General features: G+C 68.8%; 3 protein-coding genes across 10 annotated transcripts; 1 reads left to right on the forward strand and 2 right to left on the reverse strand.

Moving 5' to 3' along the window:
- Window positions 1–748: 748 nt before the first annotated feature.
- On the reverse strand, window positions 749–2939 carry EBP (EBP cholestenol delta-isomerase). The gene is made up of 5 exons (XM_068924077.1): window positions 2864–2939; window positions 2220–2548; window positions 1773–1809; window positions 1558–1688; window positions 749–1221 (listed from the first exon to the last, which is right to left on the reverse strand). Exons 2-5 carry the CDS (start codon window positions 2521–2523, stop codon window positions 1013–1015), a joined length of 681 nt encoding a protein of 226 aa, XP_068780178.1. The 5' UTR covers window positions 2524–2548; window positions 2864–2939; the 3' UTR covers window positions 749–1012.
- Window positions 2940–3064: 125 nt separating this feature from the next.
- Window positions 3065–11480, reverse strand: CCDC120 (coiled-coil domain containing 120). 5 transcript variants are annotated; one of them, XM_068924072.1, is made up of 10 exons: window positions 11342–11480; window positions 10687–10779; window positions 9920–10050; window positions 9093–9200; window positions 8316–8493; window positions 7696–7737; window positions 7314–7473; window positions 6507–6611; window positions 5639–6070; window positions 3065–3420 (listed from the first exon to the last, which is right to left on the reverse strand). In XM_068924072.1, the coding sequence occupies exons 2-10, from the start codon at window positions 10733–10735 to the stop codon at window positions 3327–3329; spliced, it is 1299 nt and encodes a 432-aa protein (XP_068780173.1). In that variant the 5' UTR covers window positions 10736–10779; window positions 11342–11480; the 3' UTR covers window positions 3065–3326. The 5 variants fall into 5 exon arrangements, with proteins under 5 accessions (XP_068780173.1, XP_068780174.1, XP_068780176.1 ...); XM_068924073.1 differs by having other exon boundaries at window positions 10687–10788; window positions 11342–11474; XM_068924075.1 differs by lacking the exon at window positions 11342–11480 and having other exon boundaries at window positions 8316–8457; window positions 10687–11335.
- Window positions 11481–11823: 343 nt separating this feature from the next.
- Window positions 11824–18427, forward strand: TFE3 (transcription factor binding to IGHM enhancer 3). Of its 4 annotated transcripts, none has more exons than XM_068924067.1 (10): window positions 11824–12327; window positions 13760–13948; window positions 14415–14682; window positions 15032–15226; window positions 15378–15479; window positions 15794–15893; window positions 16431–16487; window positions 16758–16833; window positions 16990–17137; window positions 17493–18427. In XM_068924067.1, exons 1-10 carry the CDS (start codon window positions 12197–12199, stop codon window positions 17820–17822), a joined length of 1596 nt encoding a protein of 531 aa, XP_068780168.1. In that variant the 5' UTR covers window positions 11824–12196; the 3' UTR covers window positions 17823–18427. The 4 variants fall into 4 exon arrangements, with proteins under 4 accessions (XP_068780168.1, XP_068780170.1, XP_068780172.1 ...); XM_068924069.1 differs by having other exon boundaries at window positions 11825–12327; window positions 14442–14682; XM_068924071.1 differs by lacking the exon at window positions 15032–15226 and having other exon boundaries at window positions 11826–12327.
- The last annotated feature ends 55 nt before the right edge of the window (window positions 18428–18482 follow it).

Here is an 18482-nt window from a genome sequence, read left to right on the forward strand (position 1 = left end):
TTTTGATCCTCGGCGGCGCCCGTACTGCGGCCAGCACCCCCACCCCTCCCCTACCCTCGCCTCCGCCGCCGCCGCGAGGGCCCCGGCCTGGTGTCAACATCAACAGAGCCGCCCTCTGACCCCGCCGCCGCGCGCGCTCGCTTCCGCCCCGCGCGCCGCGCCCATTGGGCGCCGCCGCACACGCCGCGTCGCCATTGGCTACAGCGCTCGGGGGGAAGTCCCGCCCCCTCGGCACCTCCTCGCTCCGCCTGCCCGGCCCCGGCCCCGCCTCGCAGGAGGAGGAGGGACGGGCCCGGCGTCGCCGTGGCGACGGCGCGCGCGCGCGGAAGGCACCGCCATTGGCTGGCGGCCGTGCGGCGCGCGGATTGGTGGGGCGAGAAGGGGGGCCGGGCCAAGGCGTGCCCACCCCCTCCGCCGCCTTGCGATTGGCTGCTCCCCGCGGGGGCGGGCCCGCCTCCCCCTCGTCGGCTCCGCTTCCTGGCCCCGCCTCCGCCGCGCCTATTGGCTGCGGCCGCGACCTAATTTCCCATTGGATGGCAGCTGCAGGAGGCGGGACGATGCCGCAGTGGCCCTACCCCTAACTCCGCCCCGCGGCTGTCAATCACTCCCCAGGGGCCACCCCTTCCCTCCCCCTCCCTACCAGCTGAGCCCCCTCCCCCTAAAAGGGACCCAGGCGTCTGGGGAACCCCCCCACTCCCGTGACCTAGGCGTCAGGGCACCCCTGCCAAACACAACACGCTATCTCGGCTCCAATTTCCACCTTCATTTATTAAAATCGTGTCTGAAAAGGAAAAGGGGGGGGGGGGAGACCCCCAGCACCCCTCCCCCATGCCCTGAGAGAACCCAGGCATCCGAGTCGCCCCCTCCAAGAGGGGAGCTAGGCACCCAGGCAGCGGGACCCAGGTGTCCGGGTGCGCTCCATGCCGTCGCTGGTGCTCCGCAGAGAGGATCCCATCGGCTACGGTGCAGGTGGGCCAGCCCCGAGGAGGGAGGGGGCCCAGGCGTCCGGGGCTCAGTGGCCCTTGTGGCGGGGGCGGTCGAGGGTGCGCTGGGCAGTGCCCAGGTGGCGCCAGGCATCGGCGATGAGGGCACCAGGCACCAGCACCCAGATCCCGTTGAGCCCCACGAAGTAGCCCCAAAAGTAGTAGGGCCGGGGGTCGGCATGCACCCAGCCCGCCCGCGCCGCCGTGGCGAAGTACAGCACGTCGCCGTACAGCTGCCCTGTGCGGCGGAACCCAGGCGTTTGAGCGTTTCCCCACACCCCTAGCAGCCCCCACCCCATGGCTCACCACCCCTCTGGGGATGGAAGAAGGACCCAGGCATCTAGGCTGCCCCCACCCCTCCCCCCAACACGTGACTCCACCCAGGGGTCTAGGAAGGACCCAGGTGTCCAGGCCCACCCTCCTAGGATCCAGGCATCCGGGTTGCCCCACCCACATGGGCCTCACTCACTAGGAGGGACCCAGTAGTCCCCAGGGACCCAGGTGACCCCCCCACCCCATGTGACCCCACTCCACCCCAAGACCCTACCCAGGGGACCCAGGCGTCCGGGCTTACCAAGGGAGACGACGAGCTGCAGCACAAAGCGGGCAGGGTGGCGCCGCAGGAAGGCGAGGAAGGTGAGGAAGCTGAGGGGGCCCCAAGCCCAGGCTGTCACCGTCTCCATGGCAACCGTGAAGTCATCGCTCCTGCAGGGGGTGGGAAGAGATGGGGGTCAGCACCCGGACACCTGGGCCCCTCACACCACCCCCCACAGCAGCACCCCGACTCACGTCATGTAGCGGCTGTCGGCCTTAGCATACTCCTTCCCTGTGGGCAACATGGGATTAACAGGGGGCCCAGATATTGGGGGGGGTGGGGACCAGGAATCCAGGGGTAGGACACCCTTCCCCACATAACCCACCCCCCCAAGGGACACAGGTGTCCAAGGGGCATCCAGGGGACCCATGAGTCTGGATAGATCCCCTTCCCCCACATAACCCACCCCCTCAGGGACCCGGGCATCCGGGGACCCCTCCCCTCCTCCACACAGCCCCCCAAAGGAACCAGGCATTTGGGAAGCCAACCGGGACCCAGGTGTCCGGGGGACCCTTCCCCTCCACCACACAGCCCCCCATGGAGCCCAGGTGTTCGGGGGACAACCCCCAGCCCCATATACCCTCCCTCAAGGGACCTAGGCGCCCCCCCCGCAAGGGCCCAGGCGTCCCGCAGCGACTCACAGACGGCGGCGAGCGGCCCGGTGGCGGCGGGCAGGTCGCCGTGGCGGAGGCTGAACCAGCCCTCCAGTATCCCGTGCACCCCCGCGCACAGCAGGAACCAGCCCAGCACCAGCCGGCGGGCGGGGCTCAACGGGGCCCCGCCTCGGGGCCCGCCCCGGGCCCCGCCCAGCGCCCAGCCCAGCGCCATCAGCCCGGCGCAGCCCGCCGCCACCGCGCCTGCGCACTGCCACCCGGGCCGCGCGCTCGGCACGTAGCCCGGCAACAACAGCTCCCGCGGCCAATAGGGGTGCGCCGGCGTCGCCATGGCAACGTTGGGGCGGGGCGCTGCGCTGCGGGAGTGGGGAAGGACCGGCGTGAGGCGGCGTGGCCCCTCCCCCATCTCCGTTATCCCCTCCACAGCCCCCGCTCGGCCCCGTTAATCCCCGTAGCGGCCTCCCCACCCCAGTTAGGCCCCACCAGCCGCCGTTAACCCCCTCCGGCCCCCCCAGCCCCGTTAGCCGCGCCTTAGCCGCCCCCCCAGCCCCGTTAACCCCTCCGTAGCACCCCCGGCCCCGCAGACCCCTTCCCGGCCCCGCCCGGCAGACCCCGCCCCCGCCCGGTAACCCGGCCCGGTAACGCGCCCCCCGCCCCGCGCTATCGCTCACCTCAGGAGCGCGGCAGCTCTCCCGCGCGGCGCGGCCCCGCCGCCTCGGGCCCTGCCGCCGCCCCGCCCCCGCTCCGCCGCGCCGGCCAATGGGCAGCGGCGGCGCCAAGGCCGCGCCCGGCCAATGGGGGCGCGCCGCACCTCCCCCGCCCTCCCCCGCGCCCCGCGCTGATTGGCGGAGGGGGCGGGTGAGGCGATGTGGGGCCAGGGGCAGGGGCGGGGACGGGGCCGGCGCCCATATATGGAGGGGGGGCTCCCGGAGGCGGTGGTGCGGGGCTTTAAGCCGAGGGGCGTGGCTTCCGCGCTGTTCAGGACCCGCCCCTTGGCCCTGAGGCCCCGCCCCCAGCGCACTCCGGGGGGCGGGGCCTCCTGTGCAGCACTGATGACATCACAGGGGCCGCGGTGACATCAGTGCCGCGGCCCGCACCGCGCCGATAACGTCAGCGGCAGGCAGGCTTCTGACGTCAGAACCGGGTACGGGAAGAGCAAGCCCAGGTGATGATGTCACTGCCCCAGAGGGGGGAATCCCTCCTGGCATCATGGCTGTGGGGGCGGGGCCTAGTCAATGACATCACAAAGGGGCAGGGCCCAAGTGATGATGTCAGAGAGGGGTGCAGCTCCCAGGTGATGATGTCATCACCCTGCCAAATTCAGCCCCCCACCCTGCAAACGGGGTTTCTGCCCCAAATTGGATTTATTTCCTCCAATTGTTGTTTCCCTCCCCAAGTCAGTTTTCTCCAAACCAGGTTCTCTCCCCCCAAATCATTTTCTTTCCACTAAGCCGGTTTGCTCCCAAAACGGGTGGTTTTCAGCCCCATTTCATGACTGGGGCAGCAGGGCTGCGGCACCTCCCCTTTCCCCTCCAAAATCCATGACGTTTTCCCCCAAAACCTCACTTCAGCCATTTTTTCCCCCAAGAAGGCAACAGAGCCAGTAGCAGTGCTCCCCCAGCCTCAAATTGGTGGCGCTTCCCCCCCAAGCCCCACTTTTGGCCATTTTTCCCCCAAGAAGGCACCGGAGGCAGGTGGCAGGTCCCTCGTGTATTGTACAAACCCCCTGTACAGCCCCCAATTCCCCTTGTTTCCCCCCAAAACACCCCAGGTTTGGGTCACCCTCTGCCCCGGATCACACAAGGGTGCCGGGGGGTTGCGGGGCCGCCCCGGGGGGGTCCCCTGGGGGCCTGGGGGGAAATGGGGGGAAAAGGGCAAAAAAGGGAAATGTAGAAGGAGGGAAAGGGGGGGAAAGGGGGGAAAGAGGGGGAAAAGGGAAAAAGTAGGAGAAAAAGGGAGGAAAATGGAGAAAAAAGGAAAACAAAAAAGAGAAAACCAAAAAAGGAAACATAGGAAAAAAGGAAAACCAGAAAGAAACAAGGAAAAGGAAAGGAAAGGTAAAAAGGGGAAAACAAAGAGAACAAAAAAGGGGAAAATAGAGGAAAAAAAGCAAAAAAAAAAGGAAAAAAATTGAATGAAAGTCAAAGAAAAAAAATGAAAAAAAAAAGCAAAATACCCAAAAAAGAAGACACAAAAAGTGACTCAATTAAAGAAATAAGAAAAAAAAACAAGAAACAAAAACAGAACAAGAGAAGAAAAAGCAAAACAAAAACGAGTGGAAAAAACAGAAAAGTCCAAAAAAAGGAATAACAAAGAAAAAAAGAGAGAGAAAAAAAGAGAACAGGGTTAGGCCCCCCCCGGAAAGCAGCGCCTGCCCGGACGCCTGGGCCCCTCCCATCCCCCACCTTGGGGCTCCCCGGACACCTGGGCTCCCTGAAAACAACAAAAAAGCAAAGAACAAACAAAAAAAAAAGAGGGAAGAAAGACCTAAAAGGAGCTGGGGACCCCAAAATGGGGGGAAGCCCCCAAATTGGGGCAATTGGAGGGTTTCAGAGGGAAGCCCCCAAATTGGGGCATTTTGGGGGTCCCCAAAGGACGGGAGGCCCCAAATCGGGGCATTTCAGGGTTTTTGGGAGGTCCTCAAGAGGGGGATAGGAGCCCCCCAAAATGGGGCTATGTGCAGACCCCAAAACTGAAGGATTCACCCCAAAAGCAGGGGAGTAGACCCCCCAATAAAGGGGGAGGCTCCCCCAAATTAAATGGGAGTTTTTCCCCAAATTTAAGGGGATCTCCCCAAATTAAGCAGCAACATCTCCCCAAACAACAGGGATCAGGCCCCCTAGGCTGAGGGGGGGCACCCCAAAACTGAGAGGAACATCAAAACTAAGGGGATTCACTGGAAACTGAGGAGTTCCCCCCCAATTTTAGGGATTCCCCCCAGATGGAGGGCAATTTCCCTCCCTTGGGGGAGGACTCCCCAAAATTAAAGGGAGTACCCCAATTTAAGGGGTCTCCCCCAAACGAGGGGCACCCCAAAATTGGGGCTCAACTCCAAAACTAACAGGATACCCCCCAAAGTGTGGGGAGTCACCTTCTAACTAAAGGGAGGCCACAAAAAATCGGGGGTACTACCCCCAAATTGGGAGGGGCACCTCAAAATTGGGGGTCAGCCTATAGCTGAAGAAATTTCCCCAAAATGGGGAGTCTCCCTAAAATTAAAGGGAGAGCCCCCAAAATCTTGAGAGGTCTCCCTAAAATTATAGGCAGATCCCCAAAATTTTGAGGTGGGCAATGCACAAACCAAGCATGGGTCCCCAGCACGATTCAGGGGGTCACCCCCAAACTAACAAGGATTTCCCCCCAATTTGGGGGGGTGTCCCCCAACTGGGGGAGTTTCCCACCCCATTTTGGGGAGGATTCCCCCTTAGAAGAGGGGCATCCCGTACCTGGGGGCATAGGCGAGGGCGGGGGGCCGACGAGGGGCGGCGGGGGGGAGCCGGGCCCCGTTTCGGGGTGCCCCCCCGGCATGCCGCAGGTACCAGTCACGGAGCCCCTCCAGCGCCAGCGACTTCTGGGCCCGCCGGTCTGGCGGGGGGGGGGGCCCGCTGCCGCTGCTCCCCCCCAGCCCCCCGCGTGGGGCCAGGGGGGGCCCCCGGGGTGCGGGTGGGGGGCACCCCCCGCTGTCGGGTCCACCGCCCCCCCCCCAGTCGATGAGGGCCTCGGAGCTGTTGCTGCGGCGGGTGCGGGGGGGGCCGCCCCCTGGTGGTGGGGGCAGGAGGGGGGGCGGCAGCAGGGGGCCCCCCCCTCCTGGCGGCCCCCCCAGCTGCGAGTCCTGGCTCCCTGACCAGGGCCGGGGGGGCAGCCCTGGTGCCTCGGGCCTGGGTGGGGGGGGGGAAGAGTGAGTGGGGGCACCCCACACCTTGTTCCCCCCCACAGCCCCTAATTGCCCTCCCACACCCATTTGTCCCCCCTTATTGCTCCAGCACCCTATAGGCCCCCCGGGATCCCCTCTGGGCCCCCACTTGTTACCCTCCACACCCACTTATCACCCCCCCCAGGCCTCCCCAATTGCCCCCCTTATCGCCCCAGCACCCCCACTGCCCCCCTTTACTGCCCCCAATACCCTCTCAGCACCCCTGAGTGCCCCCCTTATTGCCTCAGGACCCACTTACTGCCCCTAGCAGCCCTTTGTGCCCCCTTCTTACTGCCCCCAGCACCCCTAATTGCCTCCAGCCCCCTCAATCGCTCCCCTCATTGCCCCCAGCACCCCTAATTGCCCCCTGTTATTGCCCCCAGCCCCCCCAAAGGGCTCACCGGCCGAGGGGGGCGCGGGCGGCGGGGCTGCGGGGCAGCACAGGGGTGGCGGGCACGCTGCGCCCCTCGAAGCTGGAGGCGCTGCGGGGCAGGGTCCGTGCCGGGCTGTGGGGGGGCAGCGATGTGGGGTGGGTGACTGGACCCCCCGGGGGAAAATAGGGGGGTTGGAAGACCCCAAGAGGAAGGAAAGTGCCCATCGGGATGTTTAGGGGTGGGAAAGGGGGGGCTTGGGGGGGGCCTCAAGGGGAATGAGCCTCCCGGCGGGGGGGGGGAAGAGAAATGAGGGGAATTGGAGGGCTCCAGGGGCATCTCGAGGGGAATGGGCCCCCCCAGGGGAGTCAGGGTACCACAGAGGGGTTGGGGGGGGGGTTTGAGGTGCCCCGGGGGGGTCATAGAAATGGAATGGGGGGGTCAGAGTGCCCCTAGAGCGTGGGGGAAGTTGGGGTGCCCCAAGGGGGCTTTGGAGGGGTCAAGGGAGGAGGCAATGGGGGGGTTTGGGGTGGCCTGAGGGGAATGGGGCCCCCCCCAGGGTGTCTGGCAGGGGGAAATTAGGGTTTGGGGGCCCTCCAGGCTAGGGGGGGACATGGGGTGGGAAATGGGGGTTGGGTCTCCCCCCAAGGCAGTGGGGCTGGGTCCCTCCCCAAGGCAGTGGGGCTCTCTAAACTGTGGGGGGGTGTGGTGGTAGGGGAAAGGGAGACTTTGGGGGCCCCCAAGCTTTAGGGAAAGAGCTGAGTTTTGCAAGAGAGGTGGTTACGAGTTTGGGAAGGAATCAGATTTTTTGGGGGGTAAGGTTTTGGGGGTACGCACCTGGCAGGGGCAGCGAGCGAGCTGCGGCGGCTGGGCCCCCCTGGGGGGGCGTCGGGGGCCCAGGGTGGGCGCCGCTCGGGGCTGCCCCCCCCCAGGGGGGGCCGCAGCGGGTCTCGGGCCCGGGGGGGCGAGGGGCGCCCGGGCCCACTCAGGGGGAGCCCTGTGGGAGAGGGGCACAGTGTGGGGCCCAGGCATCCAGGCACCCCTTGCCCATGCCCTCCCCTGACAGGCAGACCTTTGAGTGCCCCCCACCCACCTGGGCATCCCCCCAACCCCACAGGACCCAGGCATTTCTCGGCACACCTCCCTCCCCCCGCAGGGGACCCCGGCATCTGGGCACCCCTCCCCCCACCGCAGGGGGCCCAGGCGTTCGGGCACTCACCATTCTCCAAGCTGGCCAGCTCGCAGAGCGACCCATTTTCATCTGGAGAGGATGGGGGGGGTGGTTAGACCCGCTAAGTCCCCCCCAAAACCACCAAGTATCCCCCAAAATCTCTCAGCCTCGGGCACCCATGGGGAGGGTCAGGACTCGAGGGCTCCCAGGGGGATTCTAGGGTTCCTCCAGGGCCTGAGCCCCCCCAGAGCCCCCCCTTAAGTTTACAACCCCCCCCCAGGGACTTTGAGATCCCCCCAAGGGGCTTGGGGCCCTCTAGGGGATTTAGGCCCCCCCCCAAAATCAGCCCTCTCCAGTGCTTTGGGGGGGTTGGGCCCCGCCAAGAGCCTAGGATCCCTCCAAAACTTGGAGACCCCCCAAGGGATCTGCTCCCCCTAGCACTTAGGGCCCCCCCAAGGGATCTGCTCCCCCTAGCACTTAGGGCCCCCCAGGGGTTTAAGGCCCCCCCCAAACAGCCCCCCCCCCGTGCTTCGGGCCCCCCCAGCGATTTGGGCCCTCCAAGAGCGCCCCCCCGGGGGCTAGGGCCCGTCCCGGGGTTTTGGGACTCTCCCAGGGGCTTTAGGACCCCCCAGGGCTTGGTGATCCCCCCCACCCCGTTCCCAGCTCACCGGGGGCGGCGGCGCCCAGCTGGGCGCGGAGCTGCCGGAGCCGCTGGGCCGCCTCGGCCTGGAGGCGCTGGCGGCGGCGGCGCTGCTCGGGCGGCAGCCCCGGGGCGGCAGCCAGGCGGCGGGCGGCCTCCACCACCTGCAGCTGCACCGCCAGCTCCCGCCGCGCCGCCCGCGCCGCCTGCGGGGCCGCCCGGTGGGTGCCGGGCCTCCCGGGGCGGCGGCGGGGCGGGGACACGGGGCAGCGGGACGACGGCCGGGCAGGGACACGGGAGGGGTACGGTAACCGGGCAGGGACACGCCAGGCCCGGCAGGTACACGGGAGGGGTACGGTGGCCGGACAGGGAGTCGGAAGGGGTACGGTAACCGGGCAGGGACACGCCAGGCCCGGCAGGTACGCGGAGGGGGAGGGGGGACGGTGGCCAGGGTGGGGGAGTGCGGCGGCACGGGAGCCCGCGTGGGACACGAAGGCTCGGTACGGGGGCCCGGGGCCCTCATAGACCCCAGGGGACCCCCTCAACCACTCATTTCCCCCTTGGACTCCCGTTGCCCCCCCGAACCCCCATTTACCCCCCTAGGGTGCCCCCAGCCCCTCTTTCCCCCCAAGACCCCCATTGCCCCCCCCAGGCCCCTGTTACCCCTCCATTGCCCCTCAGCCCCTAAATGCCCCTCAGGACCGCTCCAACCCCCCCCCCTTCTCTCCCCCCAGGCCCCCCATTACCCCCCCCCAGTTCTCCTTATTTACTGCCCAGGGCTCCCCCAGCACCCCCCAGGCTGTACCTCGGTGAGGGGCCCGCGGGGGGGGGCCCCGGCGCGGCGCCGCGGGGGGGGTTGGGGCCTCTCGCCCGGCTCCAGGGGATACTCGGGGGGCAGCTTCCCCGTCAGCTCCTGCGCACGGGGCGCGGGGGGCTGTCAAGGGGGCCGGGAGGGCCCTAGAAGTGTCCGGCAGGGGGCATGGGGGTGCTGGGGTGGTCTGGAGATGCTTTGGGAAAGTCTGGAGGGGTCTGAGAGTGCTATAGGGGTCGGGGGTGCTGTGGGGGGTCTAGAGGGGTCATGGGGGGGTTCTGGGGGGGGCCCATGGGAGTTCTGGGGGGGTTGTGGGGATATGGGGGTGTTATGGGGGGTCCAGAGGGTGCTATGGGGGGGTCTAGAGGGGCTGTGGGGGGTCCTGGGGGGGGTCTGTGGGGATATAGGGGTGCTATAGGGGGGTCCAGAGGGTGCTGTGGGGGGTCTAGAGGGGCTGTGGGGGGTTCTAGGGGGGCCCATGGGGGTCCTGGGGAGGATCTGTGGGGATATGGGGGTGCTATGGGGGGTCCAGGGGGTGCTGTGGGGGGTCTAGAGGGGCTAGGAGGGGTCATGGGGGGCACATGGGGGTCCTAGGGGTGCTATGGGGGTCTGGGAGTGTTATGGGGGGTCCAGAGGGGTGCTGTGGGGGGTCTAGAGGGGCTGGGGGGGTCCTGGGGAGTCGGGGGGCTATGGCAGGGGTCTGGGGGGCCTATGGGGATGCTGGGGGGCTATAGGGGGTCTAGAGGGTCTGGGGGGCCCATAGGGATCCTGGGGTAGGAGGTCGGTTTGGGGTCCCCGCGGGGGGGTCAGGGGTCACTCACGGCCTCCTGGCGGCAGAGGCGTCGCAGCTCCTGCAGCCGCAGCCCCAGGGCCTGGCGCAGCCCCCGCTGCCGCTCGCGCAGCTCCTGCAGCCGGGCCGGGCCCCCCCCCGGCCCCCCCCGGCCCCCGCCGCCTGCCGGCCCCCCCGCAGGGTCAGTGGCGTCACCATGGCGACCGCCCGGGCGGGGGGGCAGGGGTCAGGGGCAGCAAGGGGTCAGAGGGCAGCAGGGGGGTGGGGGGCACAGTCAGGGGTCAGGGGACACCATGAGGTCAGAGAACAGAATGACACGGGGGTCGGGTTGGGGGTCAAGGGGCACCGTGTGGGGGTCAGAGGGCAGCAGGGGGGTCAAGGGGCACCACCAGGGGTCAGAGGGCACTGGGGGGTCAGGGGGCACTGCAGGTTGAGGGCAGTGCCGGGGGGGTCAGGGGGCACCACGAGGTCAGAGGGCAGCAGGGGTGTGAGGGGCACCCCCAGGGGTCAGGGGGCACCACCAGAGGTCAGGGGGCACCGCCACTGGGGGTCAAGAGGGCACAGAGGGGTCAGGGGGAACCGCCAGGGGTCAAGGGGCAACCGCAGGATCAGGGGGCGCCACAGGGTCAGAGGGCAGCGGGGGTGTGGGGGGCACCACCAGAGGTCAGGGGGTTTCCCTGGAGGTCAAGAGGGCACAGTGGGGTCAAGGGGCAACTGCAGGGTCAGAGGGCGCCATGGGGGCAGGAGGGGGGACGCTGGGGGAGGGTTGGGGGCACGGCGGGGTCGGGGGGTTCCTACCTGTGGGGCTGTAGGCGCCGGTGGGGAGGACGTGGCCCCTCACCTCCATGCTGGCGGGTGCCGCAGGCCGGCACCCATGAGCCCCGCGCCGCGCTGCGCCCACTGCGTCACCGGGGGCCCAGGTGTCCGGGGAGGGGCCCAGGTGTCCAGAGAGGGGACCCAGGTGTCCGGGGGGCCCGGGAGACCAGGGAGACCCAGGAGACCAGGGGGACCCAGGCGGCCGGGGAAGGGACCCAGGCAGCCGGGGAAGGGACCCAGGTGTCCGGGGAAGGGACCCAGGTGTCCGGCTCCCCCCTCGCCTCCGCCCCGGCTCCCAATTTCCGCCTCCCGCTTCCGCCTGCCAGGCCCCTCCCCCGGGGGCCCAGGCGTCCAGGTCACCCCTCCCCCCCCCCGATCTAGGTGTCTGGAAGACCCCTCCCTCTCCCCCTCCCCATAAGGGGCCCAGGCGTCCGGGTGTCAGTTCCCCCCCTCAGGGACTCAGGCATCCAGGTGCCCCCCGCAAGGGGCCCAAGTGTCCGGGTGTCCCCCCCCCAAAGGGACCCAGGCATCCAGCCCCCCCCATCCATGGGGCAGTGGGGGGGAGTCCTTCCCACAATGCCCTGGGACCCCCCAATATCCCATCATGCCCTGGGCCCCTGCCCCCCCCATCCCTTACCTCAACCCGGGGGGGCTCCGGCCGAGGGGAGGGAGTGCGGCAGCGCACACACGTGTCCAGGAGTCGCACACGCGTGTCTGGGGGGGGTCACACACGCGTGTGGTGGTGGTGCCTGCAGGTCCGGGGGAGGTCAGGGGGCCGGTGCCCCCCCCCGGCCGGTCCCGGGGGGGGGAGGGTGCATGGCCCGGGGCGTGCGACACGCGTGTGCGGGCGGCGGCCGGGCAGGCGGCACGGCGCAGGCGCGCACACGCGTGTGCAGGGCGGTGGCGGGGGGGCACACGCGTGGGGGGGCAGGCGGACGCGGCAGCCTGAGACACCAGGACGGTGGGGGGGAACCCAAGCGTCTGGGAGAGGGGCCCAGGCGTCCGGGTGGGCCCAGGCGTCCGGGGGAAGGGGCCCAGGCGTCTGGCCTCCCCCCACTCAGGGTCCCCCCTGTTGTCCCCCCCCCGTGATGTCACTTCCTGCCCAGCTCCCCCCCCCCCCGCCACTTCCTGCCGCTGGCCTGCTCGGGCCCAGCCCTGGAGGCTCCTGCCCCACGGCAGCTCCCGAGACCCCCTCCGGCCCCATAGCAGCCCCCCAGGGACCCCCGCAGCCCCATAGTGGCCTCCCGGGACCCCTCAGCCCCATAGCAGCCTCCTCCTGCCCCATGGTGGCCCCAGCCCCATAGCAGCCCCCTGGGCCTCCCCACGGCGGTCTCGCTCTCCAGGCTCCCCCCAGCCCCATCGCTGGCCCTGTAGAGGCTGCCCCGGCCCCGCAGCAGCCCTGCCAGCCCCGTAGCCGCCATGCTGGCCCCATAGCAGCCCCCCGCCGCTCCTGTCAGCCCCGCAGCTGCCCGTTGGGCGCGGGGCGGGGGCGATGTCCCGCGGGGCGGCCGAGGGGGCCCCGACGGCGCCCCCCGGCCCCCCAGCGGGGCCGCCCCCCGCCCGCCCCGCTGTCTACCTGCTGCTCGAGGAGCCCAGCGCCCCCGACGGCCTCCGGCTGCTCAGGTGAGCGGGCGGCCGGGGCCCCCGGATCCCCCCGGCACCCCCCCGTCACTGGATCCCCCCAGGTCCCCCTGGATCCCCCCTCCCCATCGCTGGATCCCTCCTGGGACCCCTGACCCCCTCCGGACCCTCCCCTCGGTTACTGGGTCCCTGCAGATCCCCTAGATCCCTCCTGGGATCCCCCCAGCCCCCTTGGGACCCCCTCAGCACCCCCCCAATCACTGGATCCCCCCAGTCCCCCGGCCTCTCCCGTCACTGGATCCCCCCCGGGACCCCCCAGTCACTGAATCCCTTCTGGGACCCCCTGACCCCACCGGGACCCCCTGTCACTGGACCCCTTCAATCCCCCGGGATCCCCTCTCCCCATCACTGGATTCCCCAAGACTCCCCTGTCCCTTGTCACTGGATCCCTCCTGAGACCCCCCCCCCGATCCCCCGAGTACATCTCCCCAGTCGCTGGCTCCCCATGGATCCCCCCAACCCCACCCCACCTGTCAGCAGATCCCCGGGACGCCCCTGTTCACAGGACCCCCCGATCCCCTCCGGGATCCCCTTTTCAGCCACTGGCTCCCCTGGGATCCTTCCACGTCCCTCCGCTCACTGGGCCCTCCGGGTCCCCTCGAGACCTCCTTCCCAGCTACAGGATCCCCCAGGGACCCCTCAAATCCCCCAGCATCCCCCTGAGCTCCCCCCATCACTAGGTCCCCCTGATCCCCTCGGGGATCCCCTGCGACCCCCTTGGGACCCTTTCCTGAGTCACTATATCCCCTGGGACCCCTCCAGCCCCTCTGGGACCGCCCCCAGTCGCAGGATCCCTGGGATCCCCAGCAGTGCTGCAGGGCGGGGGGTTCGGGGGGATCCAGTGATGGGAGAGGTTCAGCAGGATTTGGGGGGGGATCCCTGGGGATCTGAGGGGGGCTGAAGGATGGGGAGGGGCTCAGGGTATCAGGGAACAGAAGGGATAGGGGGATCCAGAGAAGATCTGGGGGGATTGAGTGGCAGGGGAAGGCTTTGGGGGGATCAGGAGGGATCTGGGAGGATCTGGGGTGATTGGGGGGATCCAGAGGGATAAGTGGGGATTGGGGGACCCAGAAGGGATCTGGGGGGACCTAGGGGGTGATTTGGGGGGACTAGGAGGGATCCAGGGGGATCCAGGAGGTATCAGGGAAATCCAAACGGATGTGAGAGGATCCAGGGATTATGGGGGGGGGGGGTCTAGGAGGGAGCAGAGGGATCTGGGAGGGATTGGGGTGGTTGGAGGAGGATCCATGAAGGACCGGGGTGTTTGGGGGGATCTGGGAGGGAGCGGGGAGACCCAGGAGGGACCTGGGAGGGATGGGGGAGCGATGAAGGATCATGGAGGGATTGGGGGGGATCTACGAGGGATCCGGGGGGCACCAGGGGGGCGGCGGCGGCGCTGAGGCGTGCCCCACAGCGTGAGCTCGCCGCTGCCGGAGTCGGGGATCGTGGCCGACATCGAGTGGGAGCGCGGCCCCCCCGGGCCCCCCGGCTCCCCCCCAGCCCTGCCCGGCCCCGCCCCTGGACCTGGACCAGGCCCTGCCCCCGGACCAGGCCCCACCCCTGCTGCCTTCTGCTGCCTCAAGACCCAGCCCCTCCCACACAGGTAACCCCGCCCCCCACCGCGACGGCCATCTTCCCATGCCCCCATGCGCGCTGCCATCTTGCCCCATGTGGTGGCCATCTTTCCACGCCCCCACGCGCGCTGCCATCTTGCCCCATGTGGTGGCCATCTTGCCCACACCCCCACATGTGAGACAGCCATTTTACTCACGCCCCCCACGGACGCTGTGGCCCTCCTACCTCCTTCCTCGGTGGCCGTGTCTGCTCTCAGGCCCCCCACAGCCATTTCCAGCCCCCAGACCCCCATGGCAGCCATTTCCCCCCCCCCCAGACCGCCATGGCAGCCTCTTCCCTCCCACAGACCCCCAAGGTGGCCATTTTCCCTGCTCTGGCCCCCCATGGTGGCCGTTTTCCCTCCCACCATGGCCATCCTGTCTCGCTTGGCAGCCATCTTGCCACACCCGGCAGCCATCTTGCCACACCCAGCAGCCATCTCCCCCCCCCCCCAGAGGCTCTCTACTAACGGCCTCCCCCAGCCCCGGGCCGTCGGGGCCCCCCAGCGACACACCCGGGCCGGGCCCAGAGGCGGCCATGTCGTCGCGGGTGCTGCTGCGGCAGCAGCTGATGCGGGCGCAGGCGGAGGAGCAGGAGCGGCGGGAGCGCCAGGCCGCCCCGGGGCCGCCAGGGCCCCCCGCGCCCCCCACCCCCTCGCCCGCCATCGCTGTCGGCGCCCCCCTGCCCCGGCCTGCCCCCCACGTGCCCCCCGAGGTCCTCAAGGTCAGCTGGCGCCCTGCGGCATGGTGGGGTGGTGGGGGGCTGGGGCATGCTGGGATAGGGGAGGATGGGAGATGCTGGGGTGGGGAGGACTGGGGCATGCTGGGAAAATGGGAGGGCAGGGGATGCTGGGATAGAGGAGGACTGGGATGGCTCCAGTACATGCTGGGAAATTGGAGGTCTGAGGCATGCTGGGAAATGGAGGAGCCTGGTGCATGCTGGGAAGTGGGGAGGGCAGGGGCATGGGGGGAATTCAGGGCCTCAGGGCCCCCCCAGCCACCTGGATTTGGGGGATTGGGGGTCCTGCCCCACCCCACCCCCCAGATCCGGGGGGTGACGCAGCCCCGCGCAGGTGCAGACCCACCTGGAGAACCCAACGCGCTACCACCTGCGGGCAGCCCAGCGGCAGCAAGTGCGCCAGTACCTGAGCTCGGCCCTGGGGCGGGCGGCCGGCGGCCCCCCCAGCCCGCCGGGGCCCCCCGCCGCCCCCGCCGCCCCCCACAGCCCCCTCGCCCTGCTCCACATCGGCTCCGGCTCCGAGAAGGAGGTGGGTGCCCGCCCCGGCGATCCACACGATTTGAGAGCGCTTTGCACGATTTGGGGGAGTTTCATGCGATTTTAGGGAGGAGTAGTCTGACCCCTATCAGGAGGCTCCGCTGGGTTGTGACACCCCCCCGCCTTTCTGCCTCCTGCCCCAGATCGATGACGTCATCGATGAGATCATCAGCCTGGAGTCGAGCTACAACGATGAGCTGCTGAGCTACGGCCCTACCGAGGGCGGCCTGCAGCTGCCCAGCACGGTGCGTGAGGGGGTGGCGCTGCCCCTTTAAGGCCCGTGGGGGCCTGGTCCAGCCAGAGCCACGCCTCTCCTTGCTGGTTGGGGGGGGGGTGTGGCTGCTCCATATAAGGAAAGGAGACCGAAGACGGCTCAGGGGTTAACCCTGTGTCCATATATGGTGGGGGCATGGCCTGGGGAGGGGCAGGGGCGTGGTCTGAGTGGAGGCATGGCCTCAGCCCCATTCCAGCCCCCCCACGGGCCTGTCGGGGGGGGGGGCTAGGGGTGGGTGTGGCCTTGAGGGCAGGGCCCGACTGACCCCACCCCCTCACCCCTCAGCTCCCCGCCCCCGGGCCCCTCCTGGAGGTGTTCAGCCCCCCGGCAGGGGGCAGCAGCTCCTGTCCTGCCGAGCTGCCCCGTGTCAAGGCCGAGCTCTCTGGTAGGGAGGGGCTCCTGTGGGGCAGGATGGGGGCTAGGAGGGTCCCTGGGGGTCGCTATGGGGGAGGACAGGGGCTGGGGAAGGCCCCTATGGGATAGGGTGCCATCTAGGGGGGGGTCCCTTTGGGGCAGGATGATGTCTAGAGGTTTTCTATGGGGCAAGATGGGGTCTGAGGGTGTTCCTATGGGGCAGGATGAGGGCTGTGGGGGTTCTTGGGGGGCCCTATGGGGCAGGATGGGGTCTCTATGGGGCAGGAGGAGTCTAGTGGGGGTCTAGGGGGTGTTGCTCAGGGATAGGAGGGGTCTGGAGGAGGTTCTTCTGGGGCAGAGGTGGGTCTAAGAGGACTCCTATGGGGCAGGAAGGCAGCTGGGGGGGTCCTTGGGGGTCTGGGGGTTCTCTGTGGTGCAGGAGAAATCTAGGTGGGTCATTGGGGTCTTGAGGGGTGCCTATGGGGTAGGAGGGGCTCTGGGGTCCCTGGGGGAGTCCCCGTGGGGCAGGTCTGGCTGTGGAGGGCTGATGACGGTTTCTGCCCCCCAGAGACGGAGGCAAAGGCGCTGCTAAAGGAGCGACAGAAGAAGGACAACCACAACCTGAGTGAGAGCTGTGGGGCAGACTGTGGGGCTGGGGGTGTGTGGGGCAGAGCCATGGGGCTGGGGGGGAACATGGAGTGGGGCCATGGGGCTGGGTGGAGGCTTGGGGAGGAACCGTGGGGCTGGGGTGAGCTGGGGGGCAGATTTATGGGCTGGGGGATGTTTGGGGCATAGTCACGGGGCTAGGGGGGGCTATGTGGCAGGAGCCATGGGGCAGGGCTCGCCGTGGGTCGGGGCTCACTGTGGGGCTGACGTTTCCTTCCTCCCTCCCCAGTCGAGCGACGCCGCCGTTTCAACATCAACGACCGGATCAAGGAGCTGGGGACCCTCATCCCCAAATCCAACGACCCGTGAGTGCGGGGCCCAGGCATCCAGGCGGGACAATAGAGAGAGCCCAGGTGTCTGGGTGGGCACCTGAGGGACCCAGGCATCCGGGTGGGACACCAGAGGGACCAAGGTGTCTAGACGGGCACCGGAGGGACCCAGGCGTCCGGGTGCCCCCACAGGGAGATGCGCTGGAACAAGGGCACCATCCTCAAGGCCTCGGTCGACTACATCCGCAAGTTGCAGAAGGAGACGCAGCGCTCACGTGAGCTCGAGCTGCACCAGCAGCGCCTCGAGCAGGCCAACCGCAGCCTCCAGCTTCGCGTCCAGGTCTGGGGGGCCCTGGGGAGGCACCTGGGGGAGGCTCTGGGGCTGGGGAACACCTGGAGAGGGGTCTATGGGGCTGGAGGGCACCTGGGTGGGGTTATGGGGCATTTAAGTAGCTGCTATGAGGCTGGAGAAGCACCTGGGAGGGGTCTATGGGGCACTTAGGAGGTGTGCAGGGCATCTGAGAGGGGTCATGGGGCTGGAGCACACCTGAGAGAGGGCTATGGGGCATTTGGGGGTGTCTAGGGGGCTGGAGGGTCATCTGGGAGGGGTCTGTGGGGCACCTGGGGGGATCTGTGGGGCTGGGGTCACCTAGGAGGGTCTATGGTGCTGACCTACCTCCTGTGTCCCCCCCCAGGAGCTGGAGCTGCAGGCGCAGATGCACGGGCTCCCCCTGAGCCCCCCGGCGCCGGTGGCTGAGGGGGGCCGTGAGGAGGCCCCTGGGGGCCCCCCCTTTGCCCCGGCCGCCCCCCAGTGCCTGCTGGACCTGGCCCTGGCCGAGGAGCTGCCGCCGGGGCTGGGGCTGCCCCTGGGCCTGGGGGGGGCAGGAGGGGGCCTCGACGACATCCTCATGGACGACCCCGGCGAGCTCTCGCCCCTCGGGCCCCCCGGCGCCCTCCTGGCCTCCCCTGGGCCCTCCCGCGCTTCCAGCCCCCACAGCAGCCTCAGCATGGAGGACGAGGCCTGAGCCCAGTGCCGGGCAGGGCCCTTCGAGGGGGGTCCCCACCCGTTGCTTTTAAGGTGTCCCATGGCCCCTTTAAAAGCCGGCCCCGCCCCAGAGTGAAGCCCCGCCCACTCTCTCCGGGCACGCCCTGCCCCGCCCCTCAGGGAAGCCCTGGTCCCACTCCTCCAGGGAGGCCCCACCCACAAGCCCACAAACAGAAAGAAGCCCTGCCCACGAGGAGGCCCTGCCCCGGCTGGCCCCGCCCCCGCCGCCCCCCTCCAATGAGTGGGCTCCTGGGGGCTGGGCCCTCAGGCATGATGCCCCGCCCCTGCCCATCACCCAGCTAGCCCCCGCCCCTTAGAGGACTGGCCCTGCCCATTTATGGTGCCATCTGGCTGCATCACCCCACCCCCCCGTGTAGCCACGCCCCAGTGCTTGGCCACGCCCACCCGCCTCGTGTAGCCTCGCCCCCAGTTAAAGGGGCCGCGCCGCTCCCCTCCAGGGGGGGTGGGACTGGATCCAACCCCCCCAGCGCCCTGACCTCCCCTCCCCCCGGCCCCGATTTTGTACAAAAAAACGGAGAAAACTGTCGCTTGGGAGCGCCATGAAATTAAACATTTGGTAACGAGGCCCCGCCTCTGCCTCTAGCGAGGGGGGAGGGGAATGAGCGGCCTCGGGGCCCCC

This window comes from Struthio camelus, chromosome 38, assembly GCF_040807025.1.
Source record: "Struthio camelus isolate bStrCam1 chromosome 38, bStrCam1.hap1, whole genome shotgun sequence".
Taxonomy (NCBI): domain Eukaryota; kingdom Metazoa; phylum Chordata; class Aves; order Struthioniformes; family Struthionidae; genus Struthio; species Struthio camelus.

Excerpts from the sequence above, each read along its gene's own strand:
- CCDC120 (XM_068924072.1), bottom strand. The coding sequence starts at position 10,735 with ATGGAGGTGAGGGGCCACGTCCTCCCCACCGGCGCCTACAGCCCCACA. Across the intron at positions 9,201-9,919 it reads GCCTCTGCCGCCAGGAGGCC|GAGCTGACGGGGAAGCTGCC; the intron begins GTGAGTGACCCC and ends CCCCGTGCGCAG. Across the intron at positions 7,474-7,695 it reads GCTGGCCAGCTTGGAGAATG|GGCTCCCCCTGAGTGGGCCC; the intron begins GTGAGTGCCCGA and ends CCTCTCCCACAG.
- EBP (XM_068924077.1), bottom strand. The coding sequence starts at position 2,523 with ATGGCGACGCCGGCGCACCCCTATTGGCCGCGGGAGCTGTTGTTGCCG. Across the intron at positions 1,810-2,219 it reads CGGGCCGCTCGCCGCCGTCT|GGAAGGAGTATGCTAAGGCC; the intron begins GTGAGTCGCTGC and ends TGTTGCCCACAG. Across the intron at positions 1,222-1,557 it reads GCAGCTCGTCGTCTCCCTTG|GGCAGCTGTACGGCGACGTG; the intron begins GTAAGCCCGGAC and ends TCCGCCGCACAG.
- TFE3 (XM_068924067.1), top strand. The coding sequence starts at position 12,197 with ATGTCCCGCGGGGCGGCCGAGGGGGCCCCGACGGCGCCCCCCGGCCCC. Across the intron at positions 12,328-13,759 it reads GACGGCCTCCGGCTGCTCAG|CGTGAGCTCGCCGCTGCCGG; the intron begins GTGAGCGGGCGG and ends CGTGCCCCACAG. Across the intron at positions 13,949-14,414 it reads ACCCAGCCCCTCCCACACAG|AGGCTCTCTACTAACGGCCT; the intron begins GTAACCCCGCCC and ends CCCCCCCCCCAG.